We start from the raw sequence: 19562 nt of genomic DNA, 5'->3' as shown, positions 1-19562 counted from the left end.
AAATATAATTGGAACTGAATGAAAATGTAAACACAATCCATTAAAATCTGTGGGTTGGAGCTAAAGAAATATCTAGGAAAAATTTATTTATTTATTTTTTTAATTTTTTTTAAACATTTTCTTTTCTTTTTTTTTTATTTATTTATGATAGTCACACACAGAGAGAGAGAGAGAGAGAGAGGCGGAGACACAGGCAGAGGGAGAAGCAGGCTCCATGCACCGGGAGCCCGACGTGGGATTTGATCCAGGGTCTCCCGGATCGCGCCCTGGGCCAAAGGCAGGCACCAAACCGCTGCGCCACCCAGGGATCCCTCTAGGAAAAATTTAGAAGTGTTAAATGCCTATATTAGACATAGAGTAAGTCCTAAAATCAGTGACCCAATTTCCACCTGAAGAAACTAGAAAAAGATGAGCAAGTTAAGTTCAAATATATAAATGAAAGAGTTTAACAAAGATATAAGTATCCATGAAGAGGTAAATAAACAAAAAATATAAAATAAAATATTGTTTACTTATAAAGATCAACAAAACTTATAGGAGTGCCGGAGTAGCTCAGTTGGTTAAGCATTTGACTCTATTTCAGCTCAGGTCATGATCTCAGGGTCCTGGGTTCAAGCCCAGCAAGCTCACTGCTCGGTGAGGAATCTGCTTAACCCTCTCCCTCTGCTCCTTTCCCTGCTCATGTGTGCACGTGCACTCTCTCTCCCAAATAAATTTAAAAATCAATCAATCAATCTTAAAAAGTAACTTAAAAATAAAACTTTAACTAGACTAATCAGGAAGTAAGAGAAAACATAAATTATGAGTTTGAGATATGAAGTAAGGCAGTGATATAAACAATTTCATAACAACAGATTCCATAAACGAGATGAATCGTACAAGTCTCTTGACATTAAGAAAGTGCCAAAACCACCTCAAGATGGAACAGAAGTTTTAAATAGCCTTATATCAATTAAAGAGACTATACTAACAAAAAGTTTACCGTTAAGAAAACCACAATCCCAGATGGCTTCACTGGGGAGTTCTATCACACACTTTGGGAAAATATTATACCAATTCTACACAAAGTCTTCCATGAAATAGAAAAGGGAAAAACACCTCTCAATTCGCTTTATGAGACCAGCATTACTCTGATGCCTAAACCAGGCAAAATTATTACAAACACACGCAGACACGTCACACATCAATATCCCCAGTCCTATGAAGTTAAATGTCTCACAACCTCTTCTGAGGTAGGAAAACGATACTGATCTATAGCATTTGCCAATTGTTGTGATAAAGATATTCCAGATATGGTTGATTCCAAGCTTGTAACAATCCAGTACCAACCAGCTCCCTAATTCCTGAAATCTTAAAAATCTGGTCTCATGCGCTACTTACAAAGAAGAGCAGCAGAGCACCAAATATCTTTTGTTTACCTGAATGGGAAAATTCTAAGGAAATTTTAGCAATTTAAATCCAGAAATATGTAAGAATATTGACACTGCCCAGTGGTGCTACTCCCATGAATACAGTTTTGTTTTTCTTTTAACTCTGAAAATTAGTCTCCAGATTGAGAAAGGAGAAAAACCACACGATCATTTCAGTAAGAGGAACTTGACAAAATTCAACATTTGTTCATGATAAAAATTATCAGCAAGCTGTAAGAGATCTTCCTCAACCTAATGAAGGTCATCCATAAAAACTTGCAGTTAACATCATCCATAATGTTGAAAAATATGCATAGTTCTTCCCAACCATCAGCAACAGGCAAGGTTGTACTCATTTGTTTTCAATGTTCGAAAAATTAAGGGAAGTGAAAGAAATAAAAGATGTGCAGATGATAAGAGAAAACAAAACTTGTCTTATTTATTCACTAACAACATAATACTGAACATAAAAAATGCTAATTAATATGTAGGATAGTCTCATGGTCCCACAAATGCCCTCACTGTTTGGTGCCATGTGTATGCAAGGGATAGACTGTAAAGAGAGATGAGGGTGCTTTGTGGGGTGATGAAAATATGATAATGACATGGCTGTAGGCATTTGTCAAGGTCTTTGGCCTGCGTAGTTAAAAAGAGTGTTTATTATAGGACAAAGACTTTAAAAATTTCTCAATTCATTTAAAACATCTTCCTCCTCTACAGTTCATTTTGCTTCAGGGGTGAAGATTGCCTCCCGAAAGTGGGATATTTAGTTGTCCTCTCTCTATATCCTTCTAATTCTTTATTCGGCCAGGCTTCAGCTGTACCTGACTCTGCCTCTGACTGCTCCATGATCTGCCCGGGAACACATGGGTCAAGCAAAAGGGTACGATCTTGCATCACTGATATAGCTATCAGCTGTCGCTGGTGCCCTGGAGAGGTGCCCTATGAATGTGGTACCTTTGCTTACTGGGAGTTTTCATGTGTTCCTGAGAGACTCTCCCACTGGCAACCCCTCTGAATTTCACTCATTTGATATAAATGGAGCCTTTTTCTGAAAGTTCCCAAACTGATCTTAGGCTTATTCTATTTGCATCCTTCTGCCCTTTTAGGACTGGGAGTTCTTTTAGGATGATCCCACATTCAGCTGCGACTTTATACAAATTAGAAAACGGCACCACACATCAGTGAATAAATTGCAACAACCCCCAATCCTGGAATATTAAAATGTGATTCGCTTTGCAAACATAGTTGGATGGCATTTTAGCCTCCATATCAGCACATCTGTCTATTTTTTTTTTGAGGTGATAGAACTGTTCTAAAATTAGATTGTGGTGATCATTGCATAACTGTAGATTTACTAAAAATCATTAAATTGCATCAGAAAACAGGTGGATTGACTATATGGAATGTATATTATATTTCAAAAAACTACTTAAATTTTTGAAAACAAAAAGGATTCTCTCACTTTTGTCTTAGTATTCACATAGGAGAGCCATATGCACTATCCCTTGGAAGATTGGAAGAATAAAAAAAAAAAAAAAAAAAGGAAGATTGGAAGAAGAGTTGCAAAAGCAATCATGACCCTAAGACCTATACATAGAATGTTCCTCTGAGCAACACTGTAGATGGATTGACAGCTGACAATATTTGGCTCCTAAATTTGGGAGAATCCCATATGGCAACCTAGATGATCCTACCAGTAGGTGTAATGCTTTGCAAAACTGCATTGAATCTCTGGGAAAATAATCTTCCCAAGTAAAGAAGAATAAGCTCCTAAAATATTCCATATTTTTAGAAAAATTGATATTCACAGAATTTGCTAAGTAGGTTCTACTGTTTAACTTGCCCTCCTTTAACAGAAAGGAGCTTATTCAATTTTTTTAAACTTGTTGAAAAGTGAAATCTAAGCCAATCTTCTGAAAAGAGTTATAGCATTTTCCTTTTACAAGAAGCCATTTAAGACTCAAAAGAATTTCTGTGGACATTTAATAGCTCATTAATTTTTAGTGATCAGAAGCAATGAGAGTTTATTTATTAGGCAAAAAAATAGTAACTTTATTTTATTTTTTTAATTTGAGTTGGAAAATATTTAAAAACCTAAAGATAAATGAAACTGGTTCCAAAAGACTCCCAAGAGATGTCATATGTGGATTTTCTGCTAATTGCTCCGCATTCTTACTTTTAAACATGCATTTGCCAAGGTCTCAATACCCACCACAGTATGTATAAGTGATGCTTAAATTCCTGTGTTGCTTTTGTTACCATGTTTTTACAGTTGAATATTTTTCGGGTTTTCAAAATTTCTTTTACAATATCTTCAATTAAATCCTCCATTTCATTACAATCATGATGTTTTTCCTTGATTACTCTTCTCCTTTCCCACAACCCTTATTTAAAGACAAAAGCATTGAAAGAAAAGTACAACAGATGTGTTTTTGATGTACATTTGTTTCTATGTAAATTCTTGTTCTTGTCCAAGAAGCCAACAGGACATCTGTAATGATACTACTTAATTGTTAGAATAATGATTGGCCATCCGTGTACAGGCTGAAATGGGTGGTTTGCCAGTGACAATGAAAAGTGAAAGTTAACATTTCTTAGTAATAACTAGTTCTGCATTAAGCTATTCCATCTATATGTAGCATAAAAAAGTTGGCACATTTTTAAAAAGAGCCTATATAGAATATATCAAAATGTTTTGGATGACTGCTATCATATTTGGGACTTGTTTCGAAGAAACAGAAGTGGGGAAGGTGGTAAGAAAATAAATGAAATAAGCTTGGGCATGAGGTGACAATTGTTGAAATTTAAGATGTGTGTATAGAGTTTAATAAGATGTTTTGTCTACTTTTATATATTTTTGATTTTTGATTTTTTCCATAGTGAAACACTGAAAAATAGCCGAGGTACATATTTTCTAATACATCTTTGCTTTTCATTGGCCTTGTGGACTTAGGCGAGATGTTCTACTTCTGTGAAATCTCTATTCTCTTACTTGAATGATGGAATAATGACACCCAACCAATAGGACTATTAAAACATCAGAGAGAGGGGACGCCGGGGTGGCTCAGCAGTTGAGCACTTGCCTTCGGCCCAGGGCATGATCCTGGGGTCCCAGGATTGAGTCCCACATCAGGCTCCCCTCAGGGATCCTGCTTCTCCCTCTGCCTCTCTCTCTGTGTCTCTCATGAATAAATAAATAAAATCTTAAAAAAAAAGAACATCAGAAAGAATACTAGATATGTAAAAAATAGAGCACAGCACAAAACCTGAAGTCAATCAATGGTACCCATGGTTTAATTCATGGACCTTTGGAAATCATCATTTATACTTTTAAACGAGAAGCAGATAATATAATGTATGTTTACCCCCAAATACAATGTCACTCGTAGTCACTGACATATAATTTGGACTGCTGCCTCTCTTTGGTATGCTTTAGCCACAATCAAAGAATATCTGACCAGCATCTTAAAAGACATAGGGCCCTCAGAAGATACGCTAGTTGGTTTTTTTAAAGTATTAAAGGACACTGAGGGGATCATTAAGTATTTTTTCAGAGGTGCTGACCCCAGATATTATTCATTCCATCATGCATTGTATCCATGCATATCCTTGTTGGGTTCATGGTTAAAAATTTCTAGCTGTTCTCCAATGAGGAGTCTTATAGATAGAAAGGTTTTGAAATCCACTTGACCTTCTTTCTGCACAGCTGCAATTTCTGACCAAAGACATGATCTCAACCACTCTCACCAGCTATGAAGAAGGGTAAGACCTGCAATTGGTAATTTCTGAAAAGCCAATGGAACACAGAGCAAAGTGATCTTTGAAGATACCCTCCCTCCAGGATGAGTCACCACCACACTGCTGGTGTTCAACAGAGATGGTTCCTGTCATCACAGACTTGCGTCTTCTCTATTGTCCTTCCCTCCTACTTTCCCACAAATTACATAGTAGGATTTTGTAGATTTGGCATGAATGACAGTGCTGTGAGTAAGCATTAACATGTGCTTCAGAACTTGAGATCAGTTGTTTTTTCTTGCCTTTCTGGGGTTAGAAGACCAGGTTAAACAGTGGAACCCAAAGCAGTAACAGGTTATTGCAATGTGACGATAAAGTGTGTGTAAATCGCAATGTTGCTAAAAGTCGGGTCATTCACTGTCACTTATCCATTTACCTGGTATTTGTTGTGAAGAACTCTTTGAAAGTTTCTTTCATGGACTAGACATTATAGATAGAGAAATAAAACATACTCAGATGGCTCCATGGAGTTAATAATCTAGTGGCAGACACAGCGAAACAACAATAATGGCAAATGCAGAAATCACACACATTTCTTTCATTATAATTGTGCCATGTGCTAGGTAATAAGGGAGCCAGGGGACGTGGTGGGGCTACAGCAGACGGTCTTAGAACCAGTCTGAAGCCCAACGCATCCCTCTGACTGGGACATTTATCCGACTGCTGATACTCAGGTTCGGCTCCTGTCAGTTGTGCTGCTCTGTACTGTGGGAGGTGCTGACCTGACCACTCCTGTGTCACCCAGAGCTCCTCTGGGTTCAGCTAAAGGGAGATAGTGGCTGGAGATTAGAGGGTTGGAGAAAAGAACTCCAAGTAATTCATTTCGCCTCTTCTCTATCTCAAGGTGGGCACTTCTTGCAGCAGCTGGCCCTCCTCAGTGGCCTCAGTTGTCCCTCCCTTCCCATGGCTTGTTTTGTGCCTCTAGTCTTCCTAGTAACCTCTAGACCCAGAGTTCCAGGAATTTTGCATCTTCCCTTTGTCTGTCTGCTTTGGGGTTGCAGTAACATCCTCCTGTTGCCAATCTTTAGGTTGTCTTCCTTTCCCCCATTTGGTTTCTCAGCATCTTCTCTTAGCTCTGTCATCATTGCCTTGTATTAAATTTTCCTGTTTTAAATACTTGGGAGTGGTTTCTGTTGTTTTGGTAGAGAGTCAATACAGAGTTTTGAATTGAGAACAGAGAAAATTTGAAAGCAAAGGATTTGTTTTCTCTGGGGTCCAGAAAGTGTCCTATCTGGAAAAAAAAAAACAAAAACAAAAAACAAAAAAAAAAACAAAACAAAAAGAAACAAACATAAAGAACAAGCCACAAGTCTTATCCAACTTATTTTGGAGAGCAAATCTGGGTGCCAGAGCTTGGCCCATGAGTTATCACAGAAGCAGGTTTGGAGAACTGAGGAGGAAAGTAGAGAAAAGGCACGCTCAATGAAGACAGCATGTGAGCAGACGTGAGGGAGATGAGGAGAGAGTCAATCTTTGGGATATCCAGGCCAGGAGGAGGGCAGACGACAGTGTGTCAAGAGGTGGAGTAGTAAATTCAGTGACCCTCAGGCAGGCATGCCTGTGATGAGTTCAGTGAGTACAACTGGAGGGAAGTCAGTGTGACTGGGGGGTGGCTGGAGTGAAGAGGATCACGGAGTAAAAGGAGATGAAATCAAGACATGAAGAAAGGACCTTATGTTTAATATCACATAGTTTCTATAACACTTTGTAGAACACCGAAATTTCAGTTTCCTTTTTTTTATAAAATAGGGATAATATGACTAACCTCACACTGTAATAGTGAGGATAACGTGACAGGGCATACAAAGGGCTTAACAGAGACCAGACCCATAACGAGATGTCTGTCACTATTGTCGTTGTTACTGCTTTTACTTATTTTTCCTGTGTTTTCTCTCCCCTCGGTGGAGATGATGAGTCTACCTTGCTCCACATGTACTTCCCTTGGAAGGCGATCGTTGGCTTGTAGAATCAGTGGCTTTAAACCAAAGCAGAATGTGCTCTTTTACCTGAGAAAGAAGCTAGCCTAATTAATTTCTACTGTGTTCATTGGAGTCAAATGGTGGATTCCTTTGAGGAGAGCGGTTATGTCTTAAATGATGACTTTATATCTGAAGATTCTAGCACTGGGGCAGTGAGTAAAGCTTTAATGGTTGTAGAATGGAAGATGAATGTTCTGGTCCACCCAGATTATCTAATTTGGGGAAGTTAAATGAACGTGAAGATGCCAGCCTTCATGCGTCACTGAAGCAAAGGGTCTTACTCGTGTTGGGATATTTCTGTGTCTATGAATCTGATTTCTCAAAGCGGAAGTAAAGGCACATCTACAAACACCACAGCAATCTAAATGTTTAGATAATTATTTAAATAATGATCACTATTCATGCAAGAATGCATTCATTTCTTTTTTTTAACTCCATTCTATGACGGCAAGATTTTGGGTTTTTTTTTTTTTTTGGTCTGAATTACTCATTTTACAAATGTATTAGTCACCTACTCTGTATAGGGCACTGTTCCCAGTACTGATTGCCTCATCTATCCATTTGATTTTACCTGTGAAAATAAAACCAAAGAGATACTGAAAATCTACTTTCTCATTCCAAAGTTCTTATTTAAAAAAAAAAAAAAATCAGCAGTTGGTTTGTGTTCAAGTGTTACTTTGTAAATGCCCCTCATCTGGTTCCTTTAATTCTGGTGCACTCTCTTTATTATGTTCAGATCACTAGATACTCCTGCTGTGTAACCTTCCACCTACCTACCTCGAGTCTGTCTCTGTCTTCTGCAGGCTTTTAAGCTCTCTGCAGAAAGATCAAATCATTAATGGTATTAAAGATGTCGCAGTAAAATTGTTATCTAAGCTGGAAATGTTACTTGAGTAAAGAAAAGGAGAAATTTTTAATTGGAAGTCTTACAGCTGGAAACCTCGACAGGGCTGGGGTTTTGTGTTTCTTTATATTTATTAGAGTTCATGCGTTTTAGGTTAGGCAGAGTGTGCTTGGAAATTACAAGGACATCTCTGCATATACATGTATGTCCTTTTGAGGCTTGAAAGCAGAATCTATGTTTAACCAAATAGCTTTTGCAACAAGAGGGAATATAATGTTTGTGAACCGCAGTTTTGAAGAACGCCGTGACCATGGGTTTTAGTGGGATCCTGTAGACCAGCTCCCCAGCTTTATACAGTTGGATGCAAATTACATCATTTTTTCCCCGTTACTACTGTAAACTATAAAATGGTATTGATACTTTCCTTAAATATTAGGATAGATTAAATGAAACATTTCATAGGATGGGTTGGAATGGACTCACTGGAGCCTGGCTTATTTTCTCTCTTCCAGTTGTGCCACAACGAAAAAGTGATGAAGTGTGGTTGTGAGTGAAATCTGGCAATTCTCAGTCTTCACCCCATTCCAAAGCCAAAAAAAAAAAAAAATTCTCATATTTCATAGAGTTCATGGAGGTCACTTCCTTATTTAATATGCCCTGTGCATACACAGGCTTTACCCGACCATCTTCACTATACATGAAGCTGTGGATCCTCATCTACCCATTTTATAGATCAAGACTCTGAGGCTCAGATACTCTAAGTAGCTTTCTAAGTCTTTCTGTTCTTTGGCAATAGCGCTGAGCATCCGGGATTCCTCTGGCTTTAGCGTTGTTCTCATGAATTTAAGGTGCATTTAAGAAGGCCTTGATGATTATCATGAGGAGACTATCAACCCAAACCCCTTACGAGGTGATTTTATACATACGACTCCATTAGTTCTCACTCAACCCTTCCCACCAGGAGTTACTATCATAATCTTACACTAGAAGAAACACTGATTAACACAGTGAGTGCATTTGCTTGCGTATCCTGGAGTCAGACCACTTGGGTTTGACTCTGGCTCTGCAGGCATCAACCAAGTGCCTCAGGCACATTGCTTAACCCATGCTTTAAGTTTTCTCATCTGTAAAATGGAGAAAATAACTGCCGGCGTAAGTGAATTCTAATGATTTTTATTGAGTACGTGTGATCAGTCAATACGCCAGGAACTATGGTGGGATCTTCCTAACCTTCACCTCACTTGGCCTCATCATATTTGGTTTTATCATGCAACATTTTGAGCAGTTCCCATATGTTACACCGAGGAAGACCCTCAGTCCCTTTTGGCAAATGAGGCTACTGAAGGCTCATAAAATGGGCACGGGGAGCGTTATATATACACGTCTCTCTGTCCCCAGAACGGGTGTCCCGAACACTTGGAAGTCTCTTCCGAGAAGGAACTTCCAAACTATGCTGACCCAGGAAAGGGAAAAGCAAAGAGACACGCCTATTTGTACTTACTTATGCCTTTCGTATGTCATGTGCCAGCGTCGCCTCCATCAAGCCAACCTCTCTGCCAGAGCAACTAATTTACATCTTGTTCATTCAGGTCAGATGCAAGCCAAGCATGTGATGAGTGCATATGTGCCCTTGGAAACTCTAATGCAAGAGCCCAGCTTTCTTCACCTATGAATATAGACACTCAAGACATGTAGAGCAGCAGCAATTCTCTCTGCCCCTAACCTCCTGCAGGGCTCAGACTTGCCTGCAAAGCAGTTTGTTTTCAAAGGAGTCTAAAAAGGAAGAGATTTGCTCCTTTTTCGAGTACATCTTTTTTCATGTTGTTGGTGGGTCATTGAGCAGTTGGAGGAAATGCAATGCACTTAACTGTCTGGGGTAACCCCAAACACAGCAGGCCCGAGGTCTGAAAGTAACTGTTAGTATCCCCTTGCGGTTTGGGTTTCTGCAGAATGATTCCATTGAGGTGGCAGTGGGGAGATTGAGATTTGAACAGTGTGAATTCCCTTCTCCTCTGTCCCCAGCTAAGGAAGTGCTTTGTATTGAGGGATCTTAGGGTGACTGACAGAGAAAATGCAACCCATTTTAAAAGAGCATTTTCCTTCTTTCTGCCTTTCATTGATGGGCCACCCTTAGCACCAATTCCAATGGCTCTTATCATTTTGAAAGTGAAGTTTTCAAAGGCCTAAGATGTCCCAAACCCACTGTATTCTTACTCACTTTTTTCAGTCAAAGCCCTGAGGTAGGCTTTCGGGGTTTGGTGGGTGGAAGCATCACCTTCTGTGAGCTTATGTTTACCTTTAATTCCCAATATTGCCTACCTCTTCACCCCCGAACCACACACTTCTGATGTCTCCAGTATATAATAGCCTAAAGTACACCCTCCAGGGGGTGAAAAACATAAGCAGGACAGAGCAGCTAGCCCCTTATTGACACATGGGCTGTCAGATTGCCCCAAAATGTGGGGGTGCGATCTTCCTCTTCATTTGACAGTTTAACTGGCGTCATCTCTATCATCCAAAACACAATTTCTCAATGAAATACTAAGGGCTTTAAAATCAAAGTAAATGATGATTGAATCTAGGTCTCCTGTGGACTGAGAAATGTCCCCTCACACCCCTGAAGTTTCCATAAATGTAAGGCAGAGCAAGTAATAGCCCCTTTTTAGGATCGTCGTAAGATTAAAAGGGGGTAAGATATATAAAGTATCTGGCTGATAAGAGGCACACAATTAATGTTAGCCAAGCCCTGTTTCTTCCCTCGAACTACCCGCTATGCCCAGCACACTGACATGGAATCCTACTTCCTCCAAGGAATTACCACATTTTTGCATTTTTGACTTAAGGCAATACTTAACCTCAACCTCACTGAGCCTTAGATTCTGTTGCTTTAAAATGGAGTTAATGAATGGGTGACGGGCACTGGGTGTTATTCTGTATGTTAGTAAATTGAACACCAATAAAAATAAATAAATAAATAAATAAATAAAGACACACATAATAGAATTTAAAAAAAAAATAAAATGGAGTTAATAATACCTCCTCATGGAGCTTTTTAAAAGGATCTAGATGATCAAGTTGCCTAGGTCAAGAGGGTCTCTGAAGTAGGGATCTAATTCTTGGGAGATATAAAGATATACTCTGAAGATTAATCATGCTTCTCCCTCTTAGTCTAGAATGTTGGATTCTTTATTGATCTTTGTTGCATATCTGTCATTATTGGCTTTCTGAAACCTCGGAACAGTTTGGCACAGTGGTGGCAAGTTATAAACTCCCTTGCTCAGTGAGTTTTCTCGCACTTAGATGATCTTAAAATGGTCTCTCTCATCTATCTAAGCTCTTCTATTTCATGTGAGCAAAATGAGGTTTGGAAGAACACCATTATCATCAATATGCATGATATGATCTGCAGAGTTTGGTCAGTGTTTGCAGGAATGGGAATTGTAAAATATTTATGCTCCTTCGATAAGCACACATACCTTTACAGTTGCTATCGATTAAACATTTGAAATAAATCTCTCAGCTTTTGGTCTTTCTACTTGGGTTATTTTTTTTCCTGTGCCAAGTAACATGTTCATTAATGGACCATATGTTTATTCTAAGAACACTTCAATCAGGAAAATGAAGAGATAGAGTGACTATATCTATGTCACTCATATTTGGATTCTGTGGGATTTTTAATTTTCCTAGAAGGGCTAGCTGACTATAGGTAAGTAGTCCTCCTTGAAGGCTGATTGTGGTATACAAAATCATTTAAGAATTACCTCCTTTTTTTTTTTCTTATTTTAACACCTCTACCCTATAATTCCTCAAAATGTCTCTGGCTCCCCTATTAGCCTCAATTTCAGCTGCCAATGCCTGTTTGCCCCCTCACTATATAGTTCTAGTAGTGTCAATGAGACTATGGTTCTCTTTCCTAGCCAAGCTGTTCCCTCTGTATTAGATGAGTCCCACTTTTGCTTCCTTAGGTAAGTCTTGCCCTTTGATAAATACACTTTCCTTGAAGAATCATACCAGAGCTACCTCTTTCAGAACTGAGCATCAGGGCTTCTTTTCTGTGTTCAAGTTCTCTGTGCCTAGTCATCTCATTGCCTTGCTTATCAGTTTTCTACTCTTGAGGCCTCTAATAAGGCAAAAGGCCTCGTTTATTTTAGGTATACCTGGGCCATTACTGAACTGAATTTATCTACTCACATTACTAGGCACTGTGGTCAGCACATAAATATGTTATACTGTTATTTTATCTTTTCTTTCCCAGTTTTCTTCTCTTGGATGGAAACACCATTGAGTCTTTCTCCATCTGGTAATCCATCTAAGACAAAGCTCAGGTGTCTCCTTCTTCTAGAAATCCTCATTGCCCCCCTTTCTTATTTGATATATTGGGATCCCTTTGTCTGTAATCTTGTTGTGTCCTCTGAAAACCACAGGCTTAAGACAAGCAAACCAATGAATGTAAGATTGAGTAAGAACTCCAACAGCATTGTTGAGGATATGGATCATGACACTGATCTCTGTATTTCCTATATTTGTCACAGGACCTAGTCCTGATAAGTTACAGGAACTCAGTCAACTTGTGTTAAATGTGCATGAATGGATGAATAAAAGGAAAATGTGTGAAGGATTTCTTCTGTAGTTCTTGGTCATAACACTCTTTGAAAACATACTGAATAAGAGTAAAAATGCACAACTTATATGCATTTAACCATTCAACAAACATTCCATTACCACCTTGACCACCTGCTTGACCACCTTCCCAGACATTGACAGTCATTGAATATTTTGGCCGTGCAGATAAAGATTCAGTAACGTTCAGGGGAAGCACATTGCTATCTACTTGGAAATTATTGATATGTAGTAAAACGAGTGATTTTCCATCATAGGTACAAAAATGAAGTCTAGAGGCTAGGCGACCATATAACTTATCATCCAAATACTTTGGAAACAAAAGATGCCATTATTAACAGCTATAATGCTAGAACAATATAGGCATAAACCTGGAATCAACCAGGCAAACAGTGGTGAAAGCTTACGAGGAAAAAGACAGTGTTTTTATGAATGTCATTCTGCTGACACAAATTTCAATGTCCATAGGCAAATGTGATAGCCAAATGTATGAAGATCCTCCCCATCAGAGACTTTTATCTGAGTGTCTGAAGTTGCCTATAAACCTATTAGATATTTTTCATAGTCACTCGTGCTATGCATTATTACTACGGTTTGATGGATTCCTTCCTGCAGACCTATCTGTATAAAAAATATATATACTGCGTTACTGCTCTTCTGTATTTCCCCTTTCAGAGAATCTGGAAAGAATATGCATATATCTTTTGGCTATGCTGGAATTCCTGCATTGGTGTGTGTGTGTGTGTGTGTGTGTGTGTGTGTGTGTGTGTGTATGCACACATTTGTTGGGTTGTGTCCTAATGTTGGTAGCTTAGAAGAGAAATACCTGTTCATTTTTGACTGAAGGAGACTCGGTCCTGATTTCCCTGAGATTTTGGCCATAGTCACAAGACTAAACAATTTTTTTTTTAATTTATGATAGTCACACAGAGAGAGGGAGAGGCAAAGACACAGGCAGAGGGAGAAGCAGGCTCCATGCACTGGGAGCCCGACATGGGATTCGATCCCGGGTCTCCAGGATCGTGCCCTGGGTCAAAGGCAGGCGCCAAACCACTGCGCCACCCAGGGATCCCAAGACTAAACAATTTTAACAAAAAGTTGTAGAAGCCACCACCCCAACAAAAAAAGAAAGAGAAAGAAAGAAAGAAGAAAGAAAAGAAAGAAAGAAAGAAAGAAAGAAAGAAAGAAAGAAAGAAAGAAAGAAAGAAAGAAAGAAAGTTGTATTGTTCTATAGAATGCCTTTATCTGTTTCTCTCTGGAGAAAATGGGTGCTGAATAATGAGTAGGTTGGTTACAGATTTTTTTTTTTTTTTTGCAAAAAAATCTGCAATAATTCTTCTCTCTGTAATTGTGCCTCCTGGATAATCCCCTCCCATACTGAGTCTGGAATTAATCCTGTGTCTTATTTTGTCAAATGGGGCAACAGAAAATATGGCTCAGTATTGGTGTTTGCCTTTTTTTTCTACACTTTAGTATCCTGTAACCAATACCATATGAACAAGTGTGGACTGTCCCTATGGATGATGAGATACACGTTGTTAAATCATCCCTATTGCCCACCTAACATTAAAGCAATCAACCTTTATGTTAGGAAGCCATGTTAGACCATGAGCCGCAGCTGAAGTAGCTTAGATGAGAAGAATCATCCAGGTGATATATGGAATCACAAGAAATTTTAAGTTTATTGTTTAAACTGTTAAGTTTTGAGTTAGTTCGCTACTCAAACTTAGTTTGTTAGACAAGCCAACTGATGAAGACATGGCTACTTTAATATAGGATTGTCTTAGCAAAAATGTAAAGCATGTAGCAATTGGGGATCCCTGGGTGGTTCAGCAGTTTAGTGCCTGCCTTCGGCTCAGGGCATGATCCTGGAGTCCTGGGTTTGAGTCCCACATTGGGCTCCCTGCGTGGAGCCTGCTTCTCCCTCTGCCTGTGTCTCTGCTTCTCTCTCTCTCTCTCTCATGAATAAATAAATAAAATATTAAAAATAAGCAAATAAATAAATAAACCATGTAGCAATAGCTTTGGGATAAGGTTGGTGCACAGGTGGGAGATGAGGGCAGGAAATGTTTAGTAAATGCTGGAAAATCAGCAAGGAAACTATCAGCTTCTTAGTGGAAACTATGATTAAACTTAGGGGAAGCCTGCAAAGTATTAAGACAATTTTACAACTTAACACATCTTTAGCATGAGCTAAAATTGGCTAAAACAGTTGTAGTTCAAAAAGAAGCTTCAGATACCTGGCAGATAAGACACAGCTGAAAACATGAAATATTTCTTGTAGAAAACAAAGGATTTCTCAAGGCTGACCTAGGAATCTAAAGGGCAGAGTCAAGAGCAGTAGTGGGCAATGAAGTGGGAGCCATGCCCAGAAACAGAACCTGGCTCACTCCCTACCTTTAGAGTAAGAGGATCTGTCAACAGGTAACCAGGTGGACTGCAGAATGGCTTGGCCCAGTGCCTCTCTGGATCTAGCATTCCTCCCCTATTTCAACGTGAATCTCTAGTCCAACTGTCTTTCTTGAGTTCCCCTCTATATGTTAGCTGTATATGGGGTTCAGATAATGTGCTTTTTCAGATCACAGTCTCCTGATTGGGAGAAGCTGAGACTGAGACTGCAGTCGGCACTCAGATCTGTTATGGGTCATTAAAGCTGACGCTATAACGGTAAGAGGTTTTGGGGAGCCCTGGGTTAAGGGTGAGCATGTATCAAATGTGAGAAACATGTGAAGGGTTTGTGGATAGAAGGTAGACATTGTAGACTACAGAAAATGGGCACAGAATATTTATTGCTTTTTCTGTCACGGAGCAGAGTGTCTCTTCACAACCCCAGATGTGGGTTGGCCCCATGACTTTCTTTGACTAAAGCATTTAGTGAAAGTAACAATGTGCAAGGTCCAAGTCTGAGAATCAAGAGAACCTGAAGAATCTGTTCTCGATCTGGGGAACTATCGCCTGAGTCCAAATTAACCTTCTAGAGGCGGAGAAACCATGTGGAGTGAGTTCCCAATTGTCTGAGCCAAAGCCCCAGGCAGGTGTGTGAACCAAGCTGCGACTAGCTCAGCCTAGTCAGACCAGACAAGCTATGAAGGCAAGCACAGCAGCAGACTTGCAGATGCACAGAATTGGGACAAAGTTAAAGGGCCATTGTTTTATGCCATTACTGGGTACCGTTATTAAGAGGGCTTTGATTTGGCAACACTCAACTCTACGATTCACACCGAGTTCTGGAGCAGACTGACTTAACCTGAGTCTTGGATTCACTAGTGTTTAATTGACCTTGGCTAAGGTACTTAACCACCTCCTGCTTGTACCTCTTCATCTGCAAAATGGAGACACTCCCCCCTTCCCCCAAAAAAACAGTGGTAGGCACTCTGGTCTTCTTGTTATGAGGTATGTGTAAGGTAGCTCTATTGAGTGTCGAAGCTGAGCAGTGAAATCCCAGGGGCAGCCTAGAGATCCTCTGCCATAAAGAAGGGGAAAAGGTAAATGAAGTTTGATTTAAGGATGTGAAATTAAACCATCTCCATTTTATAAATGTTTCTGGGACTTTTCTGGTTGTGCGTTCAAGCTGAATAATAACAGTAGTTCTTATATATGGGGCATCTTCTGCATGTCAGGCACTTTACACACATTATCTCTAATTCTTACAATTATACTACTAAGCAGTCGATAAATGATAGCTATTATTATGCATCACACTCTGTGTAAATGCTTTACAGCATTATCACATTTAATCCTTAAAATCACTTCTATGATAGGCATTATTAACCCAACCTCACAAATAAAGCAACAGAAGCACGCAGACCTTAGATAATGGACCCAAACACACAGAGCTGGTAAGTGGCAGAGCAAGGATTCCTATTTGGGTCTGTCATAATCTAAAACCTATGTTCTTTTAGCTAGTGCCACTCTGCATCTTGGCAGATGAAAATCCTAGGTAGTGAGAGTTCTTTGTCAGCTTCACATGAGCACGGACGGTGGGTTATTGTCTGCTTTGTTCTCAGAAGTGCTTATCTAGAAGCAAAGGGGAAGGCTGGGGGAAGCTGTCCACACTCCCTAGTGAGTGTTAACATGGGCAGTATGGACTCTCCAGGGTCCTTGCCGGGCATGACGCATTAAACCAAATGAATTGACTCCTAGAAAGTGCCTTTTGCATCACTGGTTTTCAAATTTTGTCTTGGGTTCTATCATATTAGGAGTGAGGGGGTTATGGGAAATGGACAATGTGTCTGGCCCTGTCCCCCACCTATGTTTCAGTCATGGAATCTTCACGTCTATGTGTTCTGTCATTGCAGTACATTGAAAAATATAGCTTAACAGAAGTGTTCCTCTTTTAAAACAGCAGCAGCACCAAAGTTGAGGACTTCTGTTTTATGCAAATGCCCAGAGTATAGATAAGACCCGTGGGGCCCAAAGATGGAAACTTTTATAAAGACTCTCAAAGGTAGACTTAGGATAGAGACAAGATTAGACCTCAAAAGTCTGGCTTTCTTCCCCTTGTAGAACCTTCTGTGAGGCCACTAGTAGATGACATCCCCAGTCAATTTTGATGTGCAAGGAGATTCTCTTAAGTGTCCCTTAGATCCAAAAGATTTAGCTGAATATTTAAACAATGAATTACCACGGCCTGTTTTGAGGATGGAGCAAATGGAAGAAACTAGTTCTAGCTTCATCATAATTTTATTTGGGCCACCTTTGGACTATGTTTGACCATATGTAGGCCAATTTACAGTGACCTCTGGGATCAGAGGCATTGCCAAGACATTAGACCAAATGACCTTGGGGACGCTGTCCTGTGCATCAAAGGATGTTCAGCAGCATCTCTGACCTTTGCTCACTAGAGGCCAGTAATCCCCCACCACTTGCCCAGTTAGGACAGCTCCAGACACGATCAGATGTCTCCTGGCCTTCAAAGGCACTCTCAGTTGGGAACCACTGGTCTGATCTAGGCACAAAAATAATTTGATCATCACTTTTCAGTGTCATCCAAAAGAAAACTAAACTCACAACCTAAAATGATATTTGCACTAGTCATGGAAAGCAAAAACAGAACTTGAGCCAAGACTAATGCAGCTTTTAGAACATTTGGTTTTGTTTTTTTAACTGATTTATGGTAACCGAGTTGTGCAGGCCCTGAAGTGTTTGTGGATGTTTCAAAATGACCCGCTTTTCATGAACATCAAATTTTTGATCTATCTGCGGGAAAAAAAAAAATGAATTGATAGCTGCTATCAAATTTGATAGCAGATCCTGGATATAAAAAAAAAGTTTTCTTGCTGTAAAATTTTAGCTGCTTGTCACTTACATTATATTATATCACATCTCACAATGACATATTGCAATGTGGTGCAATGTAAGTCACATAATAGACAACTGCAATTCATAACTTTCCGAACAGGGAGTCATTCTTTACTGAGAAGTTTCCCAAGGGAAGCGAAGGATTCCCGCTCCTGAGGTCATTCACGGCGCTGACGCTCCTGGCCTATGTGGGACTCTTCTCTTCTTATCCTGTCTTTACTCTTGATTCTTCCAACCTACCTCGTTTTTAAAACTGACCTTCCTGTATTTCTTCTGAGTGTGATGGAGCTGTCAATCAAGTGGCTTGCCTCTGTGGAAAGTGGGGACTCATCCAGGCCTGACCCATAGGGGTCTCCAACTGCTGCTAGCCTGAGGTTGCACTTGTATGAACTAAAGGATGGATTCACCTTTGGGCAGCTACCAAGCCTCAAAGGGTTCAAGGGCTTGGTGATGAAATGAAGCCTTTCTGAAAATGAGAGAAAGAAGACCTCGCTGGGGTCATAGCTTCTCAAGGGGAGAATGAACTGGTTTTCAGTCGCTGTTCATCCCAGGGCCAGGGGCCTTGTACAGGGAACAGCTCACAAAACTGTTCACGGCAGCCCGGAGGCTATTTCACCTCCATAAACACAGAGAATGGCTCGGTTGAGTCACTTGCTCATCTCCTAGGCCAAGCAAAAAAGGCCAACCTTTTTTCTTTTAAAACAGGAATTGATGGGAAGCCGAGGATAAAGAAGATCTCTCCTCCAAAAATACCAAGCTGTGGAATCTGCGTAGGACTGATCCTTCCACGAGCAATCTTTCTTTCTCTTTAAAGACTGTGCAGGGAGGGCAAGCTAACACAGGGAAAGAACGTAGAAGTACTAGGGAAAGACAGAGTCCTATCATATCCCTGGGCCACCTCGATCTGCTCACTAGAGAAGATAGTTAAACTCTAGACCTGTTATTTGGGCCCATTTACCTTTATAGCGCAGGTAGTTTGAGTGGGTTTTGTTTTATTTTGTTTTGTTTTGTTTTGTTTTGCAAGCAAGTAAGTCTTACTAGATACAGGCACTCTCTCCATTTACTTTTTCCTGTCTAAGACTTGGAAGATAAGCTTTTCACGAGCTCTCTTGTGTGAGTGCACATTAAATGCATTCATTCATTCACCAGCCTCTTACCTTCTTTAAACTCAGCCACCATGTATTGAACTTCCCTTTGAGCCCAGGTATGATACCCTAAGTTTGCATAATCTTTAAAAGCTCCTTGCAACGCTGTAAGTACTGCCTGGATGTAACCATTTTAAGAGGCTGAGAGAGGCAATCGCTCACCAGAGATCAGCTAGCAAGTGACGGAGCCCAGTCCGTCCTCAACCTGTGGGAGATGATGGCCTCCCCACCCTGGTGATGGTCTTTGTCATTCTCACTTTCATCACTGTTGCCACTGAGAATACTTTATATAATAGAAGCTTGAGGAAGACAAGAATTGTGTGGGATCGAGGATAATAGGATCACAGTGGTGCAAGCCCATGCTTCCCCGCCCCCATGATTTTTTTTGCATCATAATATTTTTCTTCTCCATCCTCTAGGAGAGCAGACTGGTGCATGTTGTACAGCATGAGGCTCAGGCCCCCTG

General features: G+C 40.0%; 1 protein-coding gene across 4 annotated transcripts in view; it reads right to left on the bottom strand.

Moving 5' to 3' along the window:
- Positions 1-19562, bottom strand: part of CDH8 (cadherin 8) — a 341945-nt gene that overhangs the window by 21343 nt on the left and 301040 nt on the right. The window contains exon 10 of one of the 4 annotated variants that reach the window (XM_038538795.1): positions 17438-17598. The exons of the other annotated variants lie outside the window; for them this stretch is intronic. Coding sequence (XP_038394723.1) covers positions 17465-17598 — 134 coding nt within the window. The 3' untranslated portion in view covers positions 17438-17464. Of the gene's footprint in view, positions 1-17437; positions 17599-19562 lie in introns of those variants that run through there. 4 annotated transcript variants of the gene reach the window in all.

Source organism: Canis lupus, chromosome 5 (genome assembly GCF_011100685.1).
Source record: "Canis lupus familiaris isolate Mischka breed German Shepherd chromosome 5, alternate assembly UU_Cfam_GSD_1.0, whole genome shotgun sequence".
NCBI classification, from domain to species: Eukaryota; Metazoa; Chordata; class Mammalia; order Carnivora; family Canidae; genus Canis; species Canis lupus.
This window is presented reverse-complemented; position numbering and strand designations above follow the sequence as displayed.